The sequence below is a fragment of the Solanum tuberosum genome, unplaced genomic scaffold (genome assembly GCF_000226075.1).
Source record: "Solanum tuberosum cultivar DM 1-3 516 R44 unplaced genomic scaffold, SolTub_3.0 scf00184, whole genome shotgun sequence".
Classification (NCBI taxonomy): Eukaryota; Viridiplantae; Streptophyta; class Magnoliopsida; order Solanales; family Solanaceae; genus Solanum; species Solanum tuberosum.
In genome coordinates, this window is record NW_006239109.1 from 919834 (window position 1) to 941102 (window position 21269).

The 21269-nt window shown below is 34.9% G+C and overlaps 2 protein-coding genes across 2 annotated transcripts in view; both read left to right on the forward strand.

The window, feature by feature from the left end:
• The window catches only part of LOC102595348 (polyadenylate-binding protein RBP47-like), a 6745-nt gene extending 855 nt beyond the window's left edge, over window positions 1-5890 (forward strand). The window contains exons 2-7 of the mRNA XM_006354895.2: window positions 3-293; window positions 2319-2799; window positions 4031-4095; window positions 4174-4304; window positions 4394-4490; window positions 5425-5890. Coding sequence (XP_006354957.1) covers window positions 3-293; window positions 2319-2799; window positions 4031-4095; window positions 4174-4304; window positions 4394-4490; window positions 5425-5586 — 1227 coding nt within the window. The 3' untranslated portion in view covers window positions 5587-5890. The remainder of the gene's footprint in view (window positions 1-2; window positions 294-2318; window positions 2800-4030; window positions 4096-4173; window positions 4305-4393; window positions 4491-5424) is intronic.
• Window positions 5891-13698: 7808 nt separating this feature from the next.
• LOC102581448 (uroporphyrinogen-III synthase, chloroplastic) overlaps window positions 13699-21269 on the forward strand; it is an 8984-nt gene continuing 1413 nt past the window's right edge. The window contains 10 exon segments of the mRNA XM_015312081.1: window positions 13699-13983; window positions 15303-15390; window positions 17301-17367; window positions 18696-18814; window positions 19014-19109; window positions 19498-19553; window positions 19786-19871; window positions 20122-20155; window positions 20157-20201; window positions 20203-20255. Coding sequence (XP_015167567.1) covers window positions 13777-13983; window positions 15303-15390; window positions 17301-17367; window positions 18696-18814; window positions 19014-19109; window positions 19498-19553; window positions 19786-19871; window positions 20122-20155; window positions 20157-20201; window positions 20203-20255 — 851 coding nt within the window. The 5' untranslated portion in view covers window positions 13699-13776.

Below are 21269 nucleotides of genomic sequence, written 5' to 3' on the forward strand. Positions count from 1 at the left end.
CAGTGGTGCAGCAGCAGCAGCAACAGCCGTGGGTGGCTATGCAGTACCCGGCGGCGGCGATGGTAATGCAGCATCCAATGATGCCGTCCCCACATTATCCACCTCATTACATGCCGTTTCATCCACAACACCATCACCACCTTATCCACCACCCGCCGCACTCACCGTCACCGCATCAACAAGGTGGAGGTGGAGGATCTAATAATAATGAAAATCGAACGATCTGGGTGGGTGACCTTCATAATTGGATGGATGAGGATTATCTACGTAGCTGCTTTGCTACCACTAATGAGGTATAAGTCTGAACCAGTTTACGCTCATCTCGACTAAATTAATTTCATGCATATATATATATATTTGGGGCTCTGTTTTTTTAAACACGTGATTTATGTTTTCATGTGATTAATTACAATAAAATCTGGATTTATTTGCTTATATGGATGGAGTAGAATGATGGTAGGTAGCTACTAATTAGCCGCCATCACAAGTAAAGTTTTTATATTTTTTCCATAAATATCTTTTTGTACTTTTAGTGACAGGCCTAAAATGGAATGTTGATAATTTGGAGTAGATAGTTTGTATGATTAGGCAATGCTTTAATTGGGGAATAGATTGAAGATTGTTCAAACCTTTAGATAGTCTTCATTGCCTTTTTTTTTTAGAGAAAAATAGTTTGTAAATGGTAAGTTATGATTTCCATTGTGAAATAGGGCAAGACAATAATTTTACTAGTTCAACTAGTAATTCTGATTTTAGCATGTTATTGCTAATTAATGAAGAGCTCAAATTGGCAGCTTCTCTATGTGTAGCTATGGAATTTTTATCAAAAAACATGTTCAAAGATTGAAACTTTTGCTACCGAAGCCAAAATTTAAAATGTGTAAAGCTCATGTCAGCCTTAGATTTTCCACCTTGAATGTGGTAACATGCTTTGAGAGTTACTACCAAAATTTAAAATGTGTAAAGCTCATGTCAGCCTTAGATTTTCCACCTTGAATGTGGTAACATGCTTTGAGAGTTACTACCAAAATTTAAAATGTGTAAAGCTCATGTCAGCCTTAGATTTTCCACCTTGAATGTGGTAACATGCTTTGAGAGTTACTACCAAAATTTAAAATGTGTAAAGCTCATGTCAGCCTTAGATTTTCCACCTTGAATGTGGTAACATGCTTTGAGAGTTACTACCAAAATTTAAAATGTGTAAAGCTCATGTCAGCCTTAGATTTTCCACCTTGAATGTGGTAACATGCTTTGAGAGTTACTACCAAAATTTAAAATGTGTAAAGCTCATGTCAGCCTTAGATTTTCCACCTTGAATGTGGTAACATGCTTTGAGAGTTACTACCAAAATTTAAAATGTGTAAAGCTCATGTCAGCCTTAGATTTTCCACCTTGAATGTGGTAACATGCTTTGAGAGTTACTACCAAAATTTAAAATGTGTAAAGCTCATGTCAGCCTTAGATTTTCCACCTTGAATGTGGTAACATGCTTTGAGAGTTACTACCAAAATTTAAAATGTGTAAAGCTCATGTCAGCCTTAGATTTTCCACCTTGAATGTGTTAACATGCTTTGAGAGTTACTATAAAGGTATAATCTTGACGTTTTGGTTAACATGGATTCATCATGTAATCTACTTGTAACGTCTCTGATATATAGTAACTTCTTTGATAGTCTGTGGGATTGTTTGGGTCTTGCTGGAGTATAATAATCTTAATATTAAATTTCCAAGTTCAGATGTTGATCTCTTTGCAGTAGGCAAGTATAATGAGGAGATAAATAAAAGAACAAGTTTTTCTTAGAACATCTGTTTTCTCTTCATTGTTGCCTTTCTGATGTTCAGCAGAGTTTGGATGACAACCATTAAAATTGCTAATATTATGTTACTGTTATGTTATCGAGAGCCTTCTGAGAAAGCACCTCCCCTTGGCATTCTTTTGGCACACAACATTACTCTGTACTAACAGCACAGTACACATGAATTGTTTTGCCCATGTCAATGAGCATGATATGTCATGACAGACCCAAGTTGGTGAACATTGAGGCTCTCTAGTATTCAAATTGAATGACAAGAAAATACTAAGTAATTAGTGACATCATATAGACTCCCGGTAACTATTCAACATTTATTTACATTGGAAGCAGAATGAGAAACTCTTGCATGATGATTCAAGCCATTTGAAATTCTTGAATGTGCTTGGAGGTTAAATATGTACCCATTGCCCACCCAAAATTGATTTCTCCATATGGGGAAAAAGTGAAGTGAAGTCTTTGACCTCATGATTTTCTTGTCAGCTTATATGGTTCTTGTTTGTGCAGGTTGCCTCCATCAAGGTAATTCGCAATAAACAGACTGGTTTCTCTGAAGGGTATGGTTTTGTGGAATTCTTCACACATGCATCTGCCGAGAAAGTTCTGCAGACATATTCTTGCATGACAATGCCTAATGCAGAACAACCTTTCCGTCTGAATTGGGCTACATTCAGTATGGGTGACAAGCGAGTAAACAATGGTTCCGATCTGTCCATCTTTGTAGGAGATTTAGCTGCAGATGTTACTGATACCTTACTGCATGAAACTTTCTCCCAAAAATACCCCTCTGTTAAAGCTGCTAAGGTTGTCATCGATGCCAACACTGGTCGTTCTAAAGGATATGGTTTTGTAAGGTTTGGAGATGATAATGAGAGGTCTTCAGCTATGAATGAAATGAATGGTGTGTATTGTTCAAGCAGGCCTATGCGAATTGGTGCCGCCACGCCACGGAAATCATCAGGATACCCACAGCAATATTCTTCTCAAGGTAATGAGCGTTGTAATTTAGATATTTTTGCTGGCATTAATTGTTGATATCTCAAGTTTTTTTATTTCTGCACAAGAAAACAATCAGACCCCTTTGGAAAGAAAGAAAAATGAGTTGCCTTGTTAGTAGTTACACCTTACAGTCTTTTCCATTAAAAAATGAGGATAAGGAACTTTACTCTTATAGATTTTCCTTTCATGAATGCTGTTAAGTTGGTGAAAAGTGACAGAGACTGGAAGAAATGGATCTAATTGCAAAATCATTTCTGAGCATATATAGTAAAAAGAATAGTTTTTTGTTCTTTTTCTAATTTAGTAACTTCAAAAGAGTGTCACATTTTGGTGCTACTGTCATTTCTGCTATTGAGACACATGTGCAAACACCCCCACCCTGTAGTATTAGCATTCTTGTAGAGGAAAATTTATCACTTGTGGACTTGCTATTTAACATGCAGCATCATGGTACTCCTATTACTCCTGTTTCCTCTTGTTACAGGGTGTTAGAATTTTGTTTTTCCTAGTTAGGATTTTCAATTTTCATATTGTGTACGCATGTTTCTCTGACTACTTGCCTTACTTTTATGGCCTTACTTTAATATCTTCATGCCTTGCTTTTGATATTTGTATATTCTTTGAAATGACTTGGACTAAAAGCAACAATTTCATTCTTCAAGTCAACTTTGACGCATGCATGTTTTCTTACATTCTACATGGTTTAGCTAACAAAATTTAATTCTGGAAGAAGAGGAGGGAAAAGAGATGAACCCCTTTCCTCTAACTAGTGAGAAATGGATATATTCAATTACCTAGTTGTGTTGTGTTTGTAACTGTCATCTTTGCTTGTAACTGTTTATTTTAGCTGATATTTTCACGTCAAACATGATTTTTTTAGTTGCAACAAGTATGTATCAGGTTTTGATTAAGTACCTAAAAGTGTGAGCATGAATGAGATTTGTGGTAACTTGATTGATCATTAAATTGTCTGAATTCGTAAAGTAAATTAATGTGTTCCTTTCCTTTTTAACCATTAGGTTTTGTTTCCAATTTCACTTCATTTGCAGTTCCCCATAAGTTGCAGGTAGTTAGTTGTTTTTCTTTTGTGGTTTAACAGTATTTATAGTGAAAACATCAAATAATGGTCCATTAATTTCAAAGCATTACTGTGGATGTTGTGGTAGTCGAGTTGACTGTTTTATATTTTTAAATTCTTGCTTCTGAACTGCATTTGGTAGGTGGATACTCCAATGGTGGACCAGTTCAAGGATCACAACCTGATGCAGATTCTACAAATACCACAGTTTGTTAACTACTCTATTCTTTTCTGTTTCTCTTTTTCTAATTTTTGAGTCCCCTTGGCTAACCGATATCATCATAGATTTTTGTTGGAGGTCTTGACCCCAATGTCAGTGATGAAGATCTTAGACAGCCTTTTGCACAGTATGGTGAAATAGTTTCTGTAAAAATTCCAGTTGGGAAAGGGTGTGGGTTTGTGCAATTCGCAAACAGGTAGCTTGACAATTGTGATTTTTCAAGTCATTAGGTGTCTTATTAGACGGTAAATGTTCAGTAACAAATCTATATAATTTGTCTGGCAGGAATGATGCAGAGGAAGCCTTACAGAAGTTGAACGGAACTGCTATTGGCAAGCAAACAGTGCGCCTTTCTTGGGGACGAAACCCAGCAAATAAACAGGTGTTTTCTCTTTCTTTCTCCCATCATGCCTTTGTCTCTCTGCTGTCGCTTCTTTGAAGTTTGTGTCTTTGAAAACAAAAAAGAATTTCTGAACAGGCCAGTGAATTCTTAGGACAAGTCATAAATCTAGTGGATAGCATCTGTCGTGTCTCATAGTTATTCTATTCTCCAACATTTGCTTGACTTATGGTAACTCCTAGTGGGAATATCTATTTTCAAGCTGCATATCAGGAAGCGTTAGTGTGTTACAATAACATACTTCTGATTTTATGCTGTAAGGTGATCAAAATATCTGCTCCTCTGCCCCCCTTTTTGAGATGGTAATAGCCTATTGATATGTTCTCTGTGACAAATTTTAAGTTGCTCCAATTAAGCAGTTAGACACCTGGTTCTTTACATGTTCTCCTTTTATACTTGCATTGCATCAATTTCCTGTCTCCTTTCTGTTGCTTCTTTGAAGACTTATGCTTTTGGAGAAAAAATGAATCTCCCAAGCAGGTGGGACTAATGCTTAGAACAGTTATGACCACTGGCTAGCATCTGTTTCTGAAAGAATTGTAAGGAGGAGCTTGTGTTGTGCTGCGATATCTAATCAAGTTTGCTGGGAGGGGCAACCTGATCGACAATTTGACATGTCTCAATAGGTTTTCTTGTGTTCAACCTTTGCTTGATTATAGAAACTCTTAAGTTATGCTTGTTGGTAGAAGTGGGAGTATCTATTAATACCAAAAGAAATAGAGCTTCATCAATTGACACAGAGTGAAATGACACTCATATATATAAGCAATTTATATCGAGAAGCCATGGTAGTGAAATAACTATTGGTGGTTGAGACGGTATTGATAAGCTGTTATATGCCATATTCTTCAACATGTCTCTCTCCATCGACTATCTATGCTTGTATTACTCAATCTCTTCCTGTGGAATATTGCAGTCACGATCTGATTTTGGGAACCAGTGGACTGGGCCATACTATGGAGGACATTTCTATGATGGTTATGGGTATGCATTCCCACCACCACACGACCCAGGGATGTATGCTGCTGCCTATGGGGCTTATCCAGTGTATGGTACTCACCAGCAACAAGTAAGCTGAAAGTCTGGCGCCGAGTTCCTCTGCTTGAATAGTGAATGTGCTTAATTTATTTGTTTCAAGCTTGGAATGTAGAATTTAATCAAATCCCTCCAAATGAGGAGTGGAACTGAATTTTGACTGGATGTGTTAGTCTCCTAGGGATTCTATTAAACATTTATTTAGAAGTTTGGACTTTAGACATGAAACTTCTTGGATGGAATAAATCATAATCATCCACTGTGGTACATGTTATGTACTTCAGAAAGCAAAATGCTGCTTCCAAAATATTCAGATTTTCTGGATGCAAATCAATTCTTTTGATCTGTTTTTTGTGTTATTTGTAATGGCTGCCCCAAAATACCTTTGATCCAATGCACAGAGCTGCAACGTTATCTGCAACTTTCACGGACTATCTTCTACTTGGGTAGCCATTTTTTCTGAAACTTGGTTTTGTTTCATGAATTCTTCTGTTTGAGCCGGGGCTCTCGGGCTTTGGTCTAGTGGTAAGAGTGCATTTGAGATGTGAGACCCTACTTCATCTCTTTTATTGCACGTAGGCTCGGGGTTGAGCCCCTTGCTCAAGTTTTTGGCAGATGAAACCAGTAACGATAGTGTGGTCCATCACCAACTCCAAGAAGCGAAGTTGGTTCAGTAATTCAGGATTTGGAGAATAAACACTAGTATACCACGGAAATGAACCATCCATCCAGATCTCGTGTGGAGTGGTAACTGATCGGACTTCTTCATCCTTAATTAATTAAAAAAATTCAGTTTTTTCTGCCAATGAAGCCGCTTTACTAGAGAACGGTCTACCCTAACTCATTGTTTGGATGGATGTTATGTGTTGTTTCATAATGTATTGTATTGTATCATACCGTACTGTATTGTTTTAATAAATAATTAAATATAGTATTTGGATAGGTTGTATCATTTTTCGTCGTTACATAATGTCACACATCTATAATTTGAGTGATAAACCTACCAGAAAAGTAGCGTTCGGGGTAGAGATACTATGAAAAGGTAGGGTAAAAAATGAAATACAATTATTAAATAATAAAGGGAAAAGGGACAAATATAACCCCAAACTTTCGAAAATGGTATGTCAATACCCTCCGTTATACTTTTGGTTCATCAGAGCCCTTGCCGTCCAATAATCAGTGCACATTTGCCCCTCCCACTAACGGAACACACATTGTGTACACGTGGCGCAATCCTAGGCCACAATCCGGATTGACCAATTTTTTTACCCAAATTTCAAAAACCCGTCCATAACCCATTTAACCCACCCAATTTACTCACAAATAAACTCTCTAAAATCCTAGGGAAAAATCCTAAAAAGTTTATTTATTTACGTTAAACTTTACACACGTTTTAAAAAATACGATTGTAATAAAAATTTTATCGTAATACTCTTATTAATTAATGGATTGTTTTGGTAAAACTTAATTTTTGAAATTATTTTTTCAACAACTTAACTTCTTAATCACTTTCCCTTAACCATGTGGGTCCCATATTTTCCATCGTTCTTCTTCCTAATTCTTCTGTTGATTTCTTCAAACTTCTTCTTTTACTGTTCCTCTGCTTCTTGCAAGAAAGAAAAAAATGGGAATTTCTACAACACCTCCCCCTTCCCCCAAACCCTTATCCTTGACATACTAACCCCTTATCCCCCACCCAACTACCCGACTCCTTCCAATTCGAATTACCACTTTAGTTTTCGCCAGTCCAGTTATGGTACTAGATCTGTAGTCTATCAAAATCAGTATCCTCCTTATTATCATCCTCACAGTAATAACGGATGGGGTGGGTTTCGGCCTCCACCATCACCTTCACCGCCGTTGCCGGCGGTGCCGTATGTGGATCACCAAAATGCGAAGAGGATTAAAAATGATGTTAATGTTCATAAGGATCCTATCAGGGTTCATGTTGATAAATTCAATAAGGATTTCCATTTTTCTTTAGGATTTTATTGAGTTTATTTGTGGGTTAAATGGGTTATGGGCGGGTTTTGAAATTCGGGGTTAAAAAATTGGTCAATTCGGGTTGTGGTCTAGGATTGCGCCACGTGTACACAATGTGTGTTCCGTTAGTGGGAGGGGTAAATGTGCATTGATTATTGGACGGCAAGGGCTCTGATGGACCAAAAGTATAACGGAGGGTATTGACATACTATTTTCGAAAGTTCGGGGGTATATTTGTCCCTTTTCCCAATAATAAATAAAGATAAAATGAGAAGAAAATATTAGGTTAACGACGCGATCACACCAAATCGGTCGTTCCATAAAATGAGTCTTTTCATCATTACCTAACGATGAATTTTAAACGATACGATACAATAAAATTTAAGTAACAATCTGAGCAATTACATTGTAATATAGTACAATACAACGGGTAACTACCATCCAAACAAAGTGTAAATAAAACTTTTTGATACCAATCCGAACTATATAGTCGAGCTTCCAAACGAATAAAAGCCAAAAAACGAAAGAAAAACCTTTAATTATCACAGAAAGAGGGAACTAAATTAAATCAATAGGGAAAAGGGTAAAAAATACCCCTCAACTTTGTTTTATTGGTTGGCTATGTCCTTACCGTTAAAACAAAGTTATTCTTACCCCTCTCATTACTAATTTCATCATTTGTGCCCCTCAACTGGATGGAAAGCTCCAAATCAACTTAAATTAACCTGATTTCAATTGAAATTACTCAATTTTTCTAGTTTAACCCTAACCCAAATCCGACCCACAATACTAAATAACAAATAACAACAAACTCCTGTCTTCTCTCTCTCTCACAACTTGTGCATACATCTGATAAAAAGCTTAGAGTAGCAATAGTGGCTTCTTCTTGCTCCATAAAAAGGGTTAGATAGAATAGTGATACTTATTGTGAAGAAACTGTTTGTTCCTCCCGTCTTTTTTTAAAAATCGAAACTTTTCGTTCTGATGCGTATCCAAATTAATTGAGTCTTAAAATGAGAAGCCGAAAAATACCATGTAGATGAAGGAATTGGCGCAATACAACGAAAAAAACATTTTATTACAGAAAGAGGGAATTAAATTAAATCAATACAGAGTGTTTACTCAAGATTTTTTTTCTTAAAAAAAATATACCGACTGTTTAAGTAAAAATAAATACTACTCAAACAAATACCACATCGATCAACCATATATTAATTTTCCAATATTTTAACCGAGAAAACGCAGTAATAGTCACACAATGTGGTATCATGAAACAACACCCAACAAGGGTGTGTTTGCCATGAATTTGGATATATGCACATCCACAATGGGTGTGTTTGCATTTCAAAAGTTTGATTGTCAAAGAATTGAAGGATTCATGGTGGCACACTCAAAGTGCCCATCCACCATGGGTGGGCTAATTTTTTTTTATCCTAGATCGATTAATTTTGAATTCACGATAACAAGCTTATAATAGATGGACACTGAAGCAAATGAATATAAGAGAAACATAGTGAAAAAGGACTTGGGAATAGTTGAGCTAACAAGAAAGATAGATGGGCATATATAGGAGGTTTTGTAAAGTTGGTACGTATTCATTTGCGTAAAGTTTATACAAGGAGAAAATACTTCTTCTTTATAGTATAATATTATTCATATCGAAAGTCTGAATAAAAAACCTTTAATTTAGAGTGAAATAATCATATCCACTCTATCACAATTGACAATCTTAATTGATCGTATTAAGGTTTTTAAACTAACACTCAAACATAATATTATCGGAATTAATGAAAAATCATTTTACGATAATAAAATGCTTAAAGTTTTTTATATTCATGACACCATTATGAGTGATCACGCAAAGAAAAAGAAATAAAAAGGTTATAACTTCATATTCCTTACATCACGAGTTGAGGATGGACTATCAATCAAAACTTGTATAGAGTAGTAAAAGCTCTTTCGTCCTTAATTAACTAGAGCTTTCAGGTTTTGATACAATCCGAACTATCTAGTTGAGCTTTGAAACAAATACAAGACAAAAAAAAGTCAAAAGAAAAACCTTTTTTATTATTATCATAGAAAGAGGGAACTAAATAAATAAATAAAAAAAAACAGAAAGAGGGAACTAAATTAAAGTGTTTACTTAAAATAAATGTTGTTCAAATTAATACCACACCGGTTAGGTAAAATATCAATTGCTCAATATTGCATTTCAAAAAATTAAGAATTCTTGGTTGGCACATCCAAAGTGCCCATCCGCCATGGGTGGGCTAATTATTTTTTTACGATAAAATGCTAAATGTTTTCAATAACACAATTATGAGTTTCCGCAAAGAAAAAGAAATAAAAAGGTTACAACTTCATATTGCTTACGTCATGAGGATAGACTATTAATTAAAATTTGTGTAGAGTAGTAAAAAGTTTTTCATCCTTAATTAAGTAGAGCTTTTGGATTTTCCTAAAAATGAAGTTGCATTTAGTAAGAAGGGTTTTACTTTGAAGTATGACTTTCCAATATGAATCCAAACTAGTCAAGCCTCATAAATGGGTACGAAAGAACTACAGTGTAATGCGATGAGCTTCATCCAATATGAAAAAAAAACTTATTATTATGGGAACTGAGGAAAATAAATTTCAATAATTTAAAAGAGGTTTAATATTATTATCTTGCTTTTATTATGGTAAGTACATCAATTCTTTTCTTCAACCAACTTCACATAATTTCATAACTCAAATTTCATGAATGTGAACCAAAGACGACTTTATACGGACCTATGTGTTAGAATTAACGAATAAGGCTACTTTAGTTGTGATTATTCGATCGAGCAAAATATTGAAGAGTTTCATTTGGGAACCAAGCTCAATTATCAATTGGTTAATTGGGACTACGAGTTAGACAGAAGAGTGATGCTTATTGTGAAGAAATTATTTGTTCCTCTCGTCCTCTTTCTAAAATCTAAAATTTTCATCCCTATTCTTATCTCTATCCTTAATTACTTATTCTTTTGGTATTTTCTATTGTAATTCAATAATTTTAATGTTGCCTTTTAATTTGACTATCAAAATTATATAATACTTAGGTATTCATCTTTCCATAGAAACCTACATTATTAGAAAAAAGAAAGTAGAGAATAAGCACGAGTACATTGCGGAAATGAGCCATCGATCAAAACTCATATAAAGCAGTAGTAAGTATTGCTTTATTTTTAATTAATTAGAGTTTTCGAATAGTTTTGAAAATGAAATCGCCTTTAATATTAAATTAAGTCAAACCTTCTAATGTGAATCCGAATTAATTAAACCGTCGAAAAATACCACGTGGATGAAGGGAATTGGCCCAAAACTTCATCCGACGAAAAAAACCTTTATTACCGAGTGTTTACTAAAAAATAAATACTACTCAAACAAATACCACACCGATAGGTTATATATTAATTGCCTAAATTTATGAAATGCTAACACACCCATTGTGGATGTGCATTTATCCAAATTCATGGCAAACACACCCATTGTGGATGTGCATATATTCCCTTTTAATTTGACTATCAAAATTATTATAATACTAAGGTATTCATCACTCCATAGAAACCTGCCTTAGAAAAAAGAAGTAAATAGAAACAACAAACAAAGAACTCATAACAAAGTAAAGAATAAACACGAGTACACTGCGGAAATGGACCATTGATCAAAACTCATATAGAGTAGTAAATACTGTTTTATTTTTAATTAATTAAAATTTCTGAATATTTTTGAAAATGAAATCACCTTTAGTAAAGAACGCTTATCTAAATTAAGTCAGACCTTCTAATGTGAATCCGAACTAATTGAGCCTTAAAATGAGGAGCCAAAAAATACCATGTGGACAAAGGAATTGGTGGGAAAAAAAAGCCTTTATTGCGGAAAGAGGGAATTAAATTAAATCAATACAGAGTGTTTACTTTAAGATTATTTTTTTTAAAAAAAATATGCCGAGTGTTTATTAAAAATAAATATTAAACAAATACCACAGCGATCAATTAATATGCCCAATATTTTACCAGAGGCAACGCACTAGTAATCACCACAATGTGGTATCATGAAACAACACCCAACAAGGGTGTGTTTGCCATGAATTTGGATATATGCACCCACAATGGGTGTGTTAGCATTTCAAAAATTTGATTATCAAGAATTGAAGAATTCATGGTGGCACACTCAAAGTGCTCATCCACCATGGATGGGCTAATTTTTTTAAATCATATTTAGGGACGATTAAATTTGAATATCTTTAGAATCGAGAATAACAAACTCGCAATAGATGTACACATAATAGAGCGAATGAATATAAGAGAAACAGGGGAATAGCTAAACTAACAAGAAAGATAGATGGGCATGGGAGGTTTTGTAAAGTTGGTACATATTCATTTTTTTATTTTATCTTTGATCTATTATTTGACATCTGCATTAGGTCTGCTAATTAATTAATTTGAATTTGTGTCGCATAAAGTTCATATAAGGAGAAAATACTTTTTTATAGTATGATATTTTTCATATTGAAAGTCCAAATTAAAAATCTTTAATTTAAAGTGAATAATCATATCCATTTTATTACAATTGACAATCATAATTGATCGTATCAAGGTTTTTAAACTAACACTCAAACACAATATCATCAGAATTAATGAAAAAATATTTTACGATAATAAAATGCTAAATGTTTTCAATATTAATGACACAATTATGAGTCGCCGCAAAGAAAAAGAAATAAAAAGGTTATAACTTCATATTACTTACATCACGATAATAGACTATCAATCAAAACTTGTGTAGAGTAGTAAAGACTCTTTCATCTTTAATTAACTAGAGCTTTCGGATTTCCATAAAAATGAAGCCTCCTTTAGTAGGAAGCGTTTTACTTTGAAGTATGACTTTCCAATGCGAATTCAAACTAGTCAAGCCTCAAAACAGATACGAGATGAAAAGCCGAAAGAATACGGTGTAATGCGAACTTCATCCAATATGAAAAACACTTTTATTATTATGGGATAGAAGAGGAAAATAAATTAGTAAGCAATACCACATCAATCATTTATAAATCATTTAACCAGTATTTTAGCAGATGCAAACGCTGCATTAGTCACCACAATGTGGTATCATGAAATAACATATCGCGGCTTGACTAAATTTAAATCTGCACCAAAAAGATTTTTCCTTAAAACCAACTACAACAAGGCTAATTTTCTTACAAAGTTGATGCTAATTGCATGCTATTTTTACTATTAATTATCTATCCATGTCCGGTAATCATATTGGATGTGGACATAATTCGAGCGTTTCATTATCAGATCGAAATTCAATTAAATTTAAATTCACATCGAAAAATATATTCTTAGAACCGACAATAACAAGCTCGTAATTTTACTGTTAATTAGATGATAATAGTACATATTACATCTGCTCCATCTCAAACTTCCCCTATTACGTTGGTGATGATTCAAAATTTAAATGATTTATCAGTGGTGAGTTCAAAAATTTTATCACTACATTCCCTACCCAGAGGGCTAAATATGTAATTTTTGTGAGGTTTGAACATACATATCGAAACTTTTCGTTAAAGAAAAATATACTAACCAAATTGGGTGTGATTATGATGAGCAAAGATTAAACAATTCCAAACATAACTTTTGCCTCACTAAAAGAGGAAAAGATGATACTAGAATCACTTTATTTAAAAAAAACACCCTTTGTTAATTAATTAATTCCCCCACATTATTGGTAATATACCCAAAAAGGAATCAAATTTAATTACTACAATTTATAGTAATTATTTAAATATGTTGCATCATGGGACACACACCTAAGATCCTGTTCCTACCACAGCTACATCCTTATCACAACCGTTGATTTACAGTCTGATTGTCGCTTCATTCAAATGAACGGTTTGGATTAAGATCTTGCTATCTCCGTAGAACACCTGATCACTACCGTAAAGTAGAACACCATCATTGCGTATAATGGTCGGTAGGTCACAGCAGATAACGGGCCCCACTATTAGGACACGTGTCAGTAGCACAATTTCTTATCCTTCCAGCTTTGACATCTGTTCTGATGAAAATTAATTAATTAATGCTAATTCTTTAATGAAATTAAAGATTTTGAGATTAGAGATTACTTAACTGGGTGGAGGTACTGACTAATGACTAATGATTAAAAAAGATACAGTTTTAAAATCGGTTACAGGCTTACAGCTGGCAGTTACACGTTCCACAAAATGACTTCTATCTCCTCCTTCTCTCCTCCTCCGTTGACGACGTCGTCGTCTTCCGCCACGCAGCAGCGCCGGAGTTGTGTACGTCGTTCATTCAGGGGCGGCGCGTGCGTTTCACTTTCATCGGTCACCGTTTCGTGTTCGACGAAGGAGCCGAAAGTTGTTGTAACCAGAGAACGCGGGAAGAACGGAAAGCTCATCAATGCTCTGGTACTCAATCGGTTATTTGCTAGTTCTTCAATTTTGAGTTTTAATTGGATGTGTATGTTATTTTCTCGAAGGTCTAGGGTTTCTGTGGTTGTTTCGTGGTGGTTCAGTGCTCGTGAGTGATATATTAGAGAGAGAATTTTGGCGTTTTTTTTTTTTCGCTGCTACATTGGTATAAAGGAAGTAGCACATTAAATGTTTGATCAAATGCTTAAGTAAGTTTAACTTTGTAGCTGCTGATCACTTGCATTTCTAGGATGATAAAATGATATGATAGAGGAGGAACTAGGATTTGAAGTTTATGCGTTCTAGATTCTAAATGAATAATATGTACACATATATAATGAGTTTTTTAAGACAAATTTTGTGTTTGAATCAAATTACTGGGTTTGGCAGAACCTGTTGCCAACGCTCTACCTTTTCCCCTGGATATGGTGGAGAAAGGGAAGAGTGAAATGCTAATTAGTCTTGAAATCAGGTAGCATTTGGTTTAGGGGCACTGTGAAGGATATTAGGCATGAATTTGGACGCATAGCTTAAAAGATTGTATTTTGTGGATTTGAATCAACAAAATCTTAAATAAGGATGTAGTGAAGAGCACTAAATCATATTCATGAATCATGCTTATTTATGATTCATTTCTTGCATCCTGGATTTATTTAACATGGTGTGCTCGGTATGAAGGAGATATCTTCTGAAAAGTTCCGACAATAAGTCATTTTCTGATGTTTTGTTGCCAGAAATATTTATCCATTTTTCACCCAAAAGAGGAAAATGACATCCCATGAAGTGATGTTTTGTTGCCAGAAATATTTCTCCATTTCTCAACTCTTAATTTCAGATCTTTTCCAATAAAAAAATACACATTATTATCATTTTAATACTCAAAAAAATCATGGGGAAGTGTTATCCTCAGCAAAAAGTTTCCCAAAATCTGCCTTATTTTTTGGTAAATGTTTTATGTCAAAGCAAAGCACACATGTTCATAAAAATCATTATCTAGCTGGCAATACATTTTTGTTTGCTTTCTACTAGGGGAGAAAAGAAGCAAATGGGCGTGACAGGAATTTCAAATTCTTTTCCTGAATCACGTGGTTCTCCCCATAAGATCAAAGAGAAATAAATAAATGAAGTAGAAGAAAGTTACGCATACAAGATATTTAAGAAATCACCATGAATGAAAACAAATAACTTTTTTAATCGGACCAAGTTTCTAACACCAAAGGTCAAGGTGATCTAGACTTTTCCAACTTTTTCTCTCTAGAAAGTTTTGAATTTTGCATCTTCGATGATTATGTTTTCCCTCTTTTTCATGCTTACAGGTCAGACATGGGATTGATTCTCTTGAGCTTCCTCTCATTCAGCACATGCACTTACCTGATCTAGACAGGCTCACTTCTTTATTAAGTGGTAGGTTCTTGCTATTTGTGCTTTAGTTTGGAAATCGTGATTCATATTTGCTTGCCTGAGACTCACTGTTGAGCATCTGTATATTTATTTTTATGGCATTATTCATTTCTCTTCATTGTATGAATTCTAGCTGATTTCTACTAATGCCTTTGATTTGCTTTGTCACAAAATATCCTATCTACAGGCACAGACAATTTGTTTTAAAGGTTAGATTGTTGCTCTATACTAGAATTCTAAACAAAACAGATAGTTGCTCTTTCTTTTAAATACAATTTTCCAAGATTTCAAGGTCAAATGACATTTTTTTCAAGTATGTGTATGGTTATCCATTTATTGAATGTGCAAAATTGGAACTTTTATGATCACTAATATTTTCTTCGCTTCTTGTTTGTTTGGGGTGGATACAATACCACCTTTGTGGTCTTCTTTTTTAATGTTGGCCTCAAGAGAATTATAGACTATGGAGATGACATTTTCTGAACAATAGCATATTGTGCATTCAGACACAAATAAAGTGAGGCCATTGCTTTGAGATATTGCTATAGCATATATATGCAAACAAGCCAAGTACTTCCATTACTTTATTTTTTATTGCTATTATAAGTATAAATTAAACAGTCATTTATGTAATACCCAAGGCTATAGCAATTATATAGTTCATTTGTATTTCCATGCATTATTTGGTTACTATTGCGATTGCTGAGACAAGTACTAATATCACCATTATTACTCCCTTCTTGTGAAATTCAACGAATGTGGTGTGGACACAAGCTTGAGTGCATCAGCAATCACGATATGTGTTGCATGAGTCCTTACCTGCTCAAGAGTATATGCAGTTCTAATTTTTCAGTTACGCTTAAGTTTCTAAAAGTTGAGGTGGGTTTTATTTCCTGAAAGTCAACGACCTACACTATTAGTTACTACATAAATTGTGCTGGATGATATACAAGAGTAACATTTGTACTTCAGTAAAATTATGTATTTAGGCTTAATAGAAAAAATATTCAATAAAATATGAACAGTTTTATAAGACAAGTAAAAAGGAGAGTTGCTCTCTGATTTCTCTTAATTGCTGCAGGCCTTAAGTTGCTCTTTGATTTCTCTTATATGCTGCAGGCCTTACAAATTCTTTCCAATAAGGACCTAGTGCCTATGATGTGATTAATATTCTAAACCATCTAATGGGCATCATATTCCTCTCACTTAGATTAATTAAAAAATAGTTGAATCCTAAATCATCAAACCATGAATCGATCTGTGGTTAAAGAAATAATTTGAGAATCAAATATAAACATTAGAATGTAACACTATTCATTAAGCTATTGCTCTCTAGGTTAAAACATAGACAATTGGATAAATCTCACAATTCACATTTAAAGCAATTGATGGATTCATAACAAAGTAAACTAGAGTTAATAATTGGAATAACATGAGAACACCATGACTTACTATGGATATTAGGTAGATAAATTGTGTAAGCCAGCACCAGCCAGCATGTCAAGTAAAAGTAGATGAATATACCATAACAGAAGACTTACACAGTTAGGATCTAAAAGCATTATACAGAGGACTACATATAGAAACTGTACCTTCTTGCTATCTACATGTTATAGTCGATTGCAAGGGCAGACATTCGTGCTACAATTAAGCAGAGATGGGACGTTTGTGCTACAATTAAGCAGAGACAGTAACAGGGAAGCTTGGTTTGGGTATTTGCACGCTTCTGTCCTGCTGTTGTAATTACTATTTAGTGGTCTTTGATTATAGCTTATATCAGCAAATTTTTTATGATTGACCAGTTCTACACCCTTGAAAGTCCTCACCAGATTTGGTGAAACTAACAGATTAACATATTGTCTGCTGTCTTCAGTGGCGCTAATGTTTTTCCCCATCTCTTCTTGTGATAACAGAGGCCACGTTTGACTGGATTATCATTACTTCACCAGAGGCGGGAAAGGTTTTTCTTGATGCTTGGAAGTAAGTTTAGGTTGAATTTACCAGTAAAGAGGGTTAATCTTGTCTGAAGTTCTTCACCTTATCATTTTAAATAACTAGACTATCTTCTTGACTAGTCCTTAGTACAGTTCCTTTGTTAGTTGAATAGGAGGATCACTATGACTATAGGCTATAGCCATTGGTAAGTTTACCAAAGACGAAAATGATTTATTTGATATTATGGATGGCTGGTCTGGAGAATATATCTGTGAAGTTGGCTTTAAAAATATAAAAAAATGCTGAGAAATTTACAAGATCTGATGTTAAATTTAGTCATTTTGTGTTGAACTTGTCAGTAAAACAAGTCATTGCAGTGTTTAAAAACGTTGTTGCTTTCTTGTGTAGACAAATCAGGTTTTTAAATTATGTTCTCAAAATGTTTGAGAATCTTATCTACTCGTTGAAGATATTTCATTTGACTTTCATAAGTTTGAGAAAGACCAATTGTATTGAGGTGCAAATACTTCCTATATAATATGGTTATTGGCATATGAAGTTTGATTATCCACTGAATTGATGTGTTTATGTGACAAATAGCACCTGCTAAGCATTACGATACAACTTAGGGAGATTCACACCCAAGAAGCTAGTTATTGAGGTGGGAGAACCCAAAGCTATATAAGTCCCACATCAACTCCCTATTAAACCGGTGTGGGACTCAAGTCTCATACCTTGCTATAGAATCATAACAAACCACCACGCTCTGCATCCGTCATCCTCAACGGCTATGTGCGCTAAACCATTTCTAACCCTGGGGCAACACTACAATATTGGCATCACTATCCATGACACGAAGGGCAGTGGGTGACTCTGATACCATTGATACAACCTAGGGAGAGTCACACCCCGAAAGCTAGTTGTTTAGGTGGGAGAATCCAAAGCTATATAAGTCCCACATCAGCTTCCCCATTAAACCAATGTGAGACTCAAGTCCCGTACCTTGCAATAGGATCATAAGATATTATCATCAACCCCAGTTCTGGTTGAACCTTCCATCCATCAACTGTATATTTTTTCCTAAATGAAGCATTGAACACTTGTATAAAAGACTCTCAGTTGATTGTCAGTATACACAAAAAGCGAGAGTCATTAGAATGTCTCCTGTTATGTGTGTACTTATGTTGTCAAATGAAATATTGAACTAAAGATGGTACGATAATTAGTTCCCCAAAATATGAAGTATTACTATATATGTTTTTCGTTACTGTTTATTTGTTGAAAGAAGCCTCAAATTCTTCAAGCTGTCTAAATGATCTATATTTACTTTTGCTCTCTCTGGTCCCACATACTTATTCTAATTTATTACTCAGAGCTGCTGGGACCCCATCTGTCAGAGTAGGAGTTGTTGGATCTGGTACAGCCAGCATATTTGATGAAGCTGTTCAGTCTTCAAAGCAGTATCTTGATGTGGCATTTTCACCATCGAAGGGTATTGAGTAAACTTCCCACTTGCTCTTTTGACATTTAGAAATAGCATAAGGCACACAGATGTGCATCAGGGATAACACTTGCATTTGTCATTCATTTAAATACCTTTTTTTCCTTGCAAACTGTTCCGCAGTAAAAAATTGACTGATGTTATGTTTTTGCCTGCCTGACTGAAAATTTCATTCTATTTGCATTTTCAGCAACTGGCAAGGTTTTAGCTTTAGAGCTTCCGAAGAATGGGAATGACAAGTGCACTGTTCTCTATCCTGCTTCAGCAAAAGCCAGCACTGACATCGGTGTGTGCATATTGCTCCATCTCTTTATGTTTCTGTCTCGCCTAATTCTCCCATCAACCTGATTTCATATAGAAATCTCTTTTTCCATGTATTCTCGTTCTGATTGTTCTGGTTCTGTAGGGATCTATAGTTTCTGCGGAGGTGCCTTTTTCTATTGTAAACCGTTATTCAGAAAAAAAATTAAAAAGGAAGAACAAAAGAAACATATTAACCACAAAAATCACAGCTCATTCCATTTCCTCATGGCCATAATCTGTACAAGAGTCTCATTCATCCGATATTTTGCAACTGTCTCACCTTGATAGTTCATGTTTAGTATGCAAATTTTCCTCGGAATACAGAAGTACTTTGAGTAGTTTTAAACTGACATATGGCTCCTTTATTTCAGAGGAAGGACTTTCTGGGCGGGGATTCGAGGTTACTCGGCTGAACACTTACACAACGGTATGATATTTCTCCATTGCCCAATTGGAGAAGAAAATTCATTTTTACTCACACGAGACCAGTGTGCTTGCAAATTTGGTAACACACACTTGCCCTGAAAAAGAGGGTCACTTGTCATCTTTTCCTGACATATGGTCAAAGTTCAGATAGAGCACCACATCTTGGATCCTTCTCTTGAGATAGAACTAATTAGATTTCATCCTGCTGCGTATAACCTTTCCATTTCTTGCAGGCACCAGTCAATCACGTTGATCAATATCTTCTTGAACTAGCACTCTCTGCTCCCGTTGTTGCTGTAGCATCTCCTTCTGCCCTCAGGTACAATGTTCCAAATTATTCATTTTTATAGCAAAAGTAGACAGATGACACGTTGATATCTAATATTGGCATAAGCAAGTGCACTAATTCTATAGCTGATGACTGTAATTCCACCAACATGCTAGAAAATATTAGACAGATGTTTCCGGACATAGTTCATTGAGCCAGGGAACAGGGTATGGTTCATTTAGAGGCTTTATTCTCTTTCTCCTTTCTCATTCCTTTTTCCTTCTGCTGGGTTATTTGACAGGGTATGGGCTAATCTTACTGCATCGAGACAGTGGGGACAATGCTGTTGCATGTATTGGGGAGACAACAGCTTCTGCAGCTAAAAAAACTTGGGTTCAGAAATATATACTATCCAACAAGTCCTGGTCTTGAAGGGTAACTTGTTGATCTAAGTCTCTTATTCTGTTTTTCTGATTTGACTTTTCTTCCTTTCTGGTTGTCCCTAATATTATAAAGTTACTTTGACTCTGTTCTGCAAGAAGAACAGTGCTACTTCCAATACAAAAACTGCTATTTTAGCATCTATGTTTGCCTCATGTAGTTGGTCTGATCTCTTTTGCTGTGAAGTAACTATTCACTGTCATATGGAAGGAGTTTGCTGTGAGAAGAGTATAAAGCATCAAATGGAAAACTATACTTCATTCTGGTCCTTGTCTTGATATTTTCTTTCTTCAAAAGTCGTATCTAGGGAATAGGGATCATATATTCTTTGTTTGTCCCTTCTAACCTGTGTAGTTTTCTATCTAAATTATACAATAAACCAGTGAGAATCATCCCAGATACCATTCATAAGACTTAGCTTTCTGCTGCATAGGGTTATCTCTTAGAAATTTTAACCTTCCTGTAACCATTCACAATATTATTTGTTCAACCTTTTCAATATTATGGAGCTCAATGTTATATGAGACTCACTTCTTTCAAAAGCTCACCTTCAAAACTCTACAGAAGTTCTAAGACACCCATCCTTTTCTATTCTTACCTATTTACCACATTTTTCTTGTGTCTTAATAGTGGCTCATAATTTTCCATAGTACTTTATTGAATTGGTAACTACTACTTCTGATGCTTCGATTTTATCATTACATGTTTGTTTTTTTGCTTCGGTTATTGTACTGTTTGTTTTTGCTACCGATATGGTTGCTTCACTATGGCATTTCCTTTCTTATTGGTTTTGATATGCTTTATTTGAGTAAAGGGTCTATTGGGAATAGTCTCTCTACCTTCACAAGGTAGTGGTAAGGCTGCGTGCACACCACCCTCCCAGACCCCACTTGTGGGAATACACTCGGTATGTTGTTGGTAATTACTACTACTACTGCTACTATTTTTTAAGGTAATATTTTAGTAAGTAGCTTTTAGTGAAGGATAACATTGTATTAAGTAACTTTA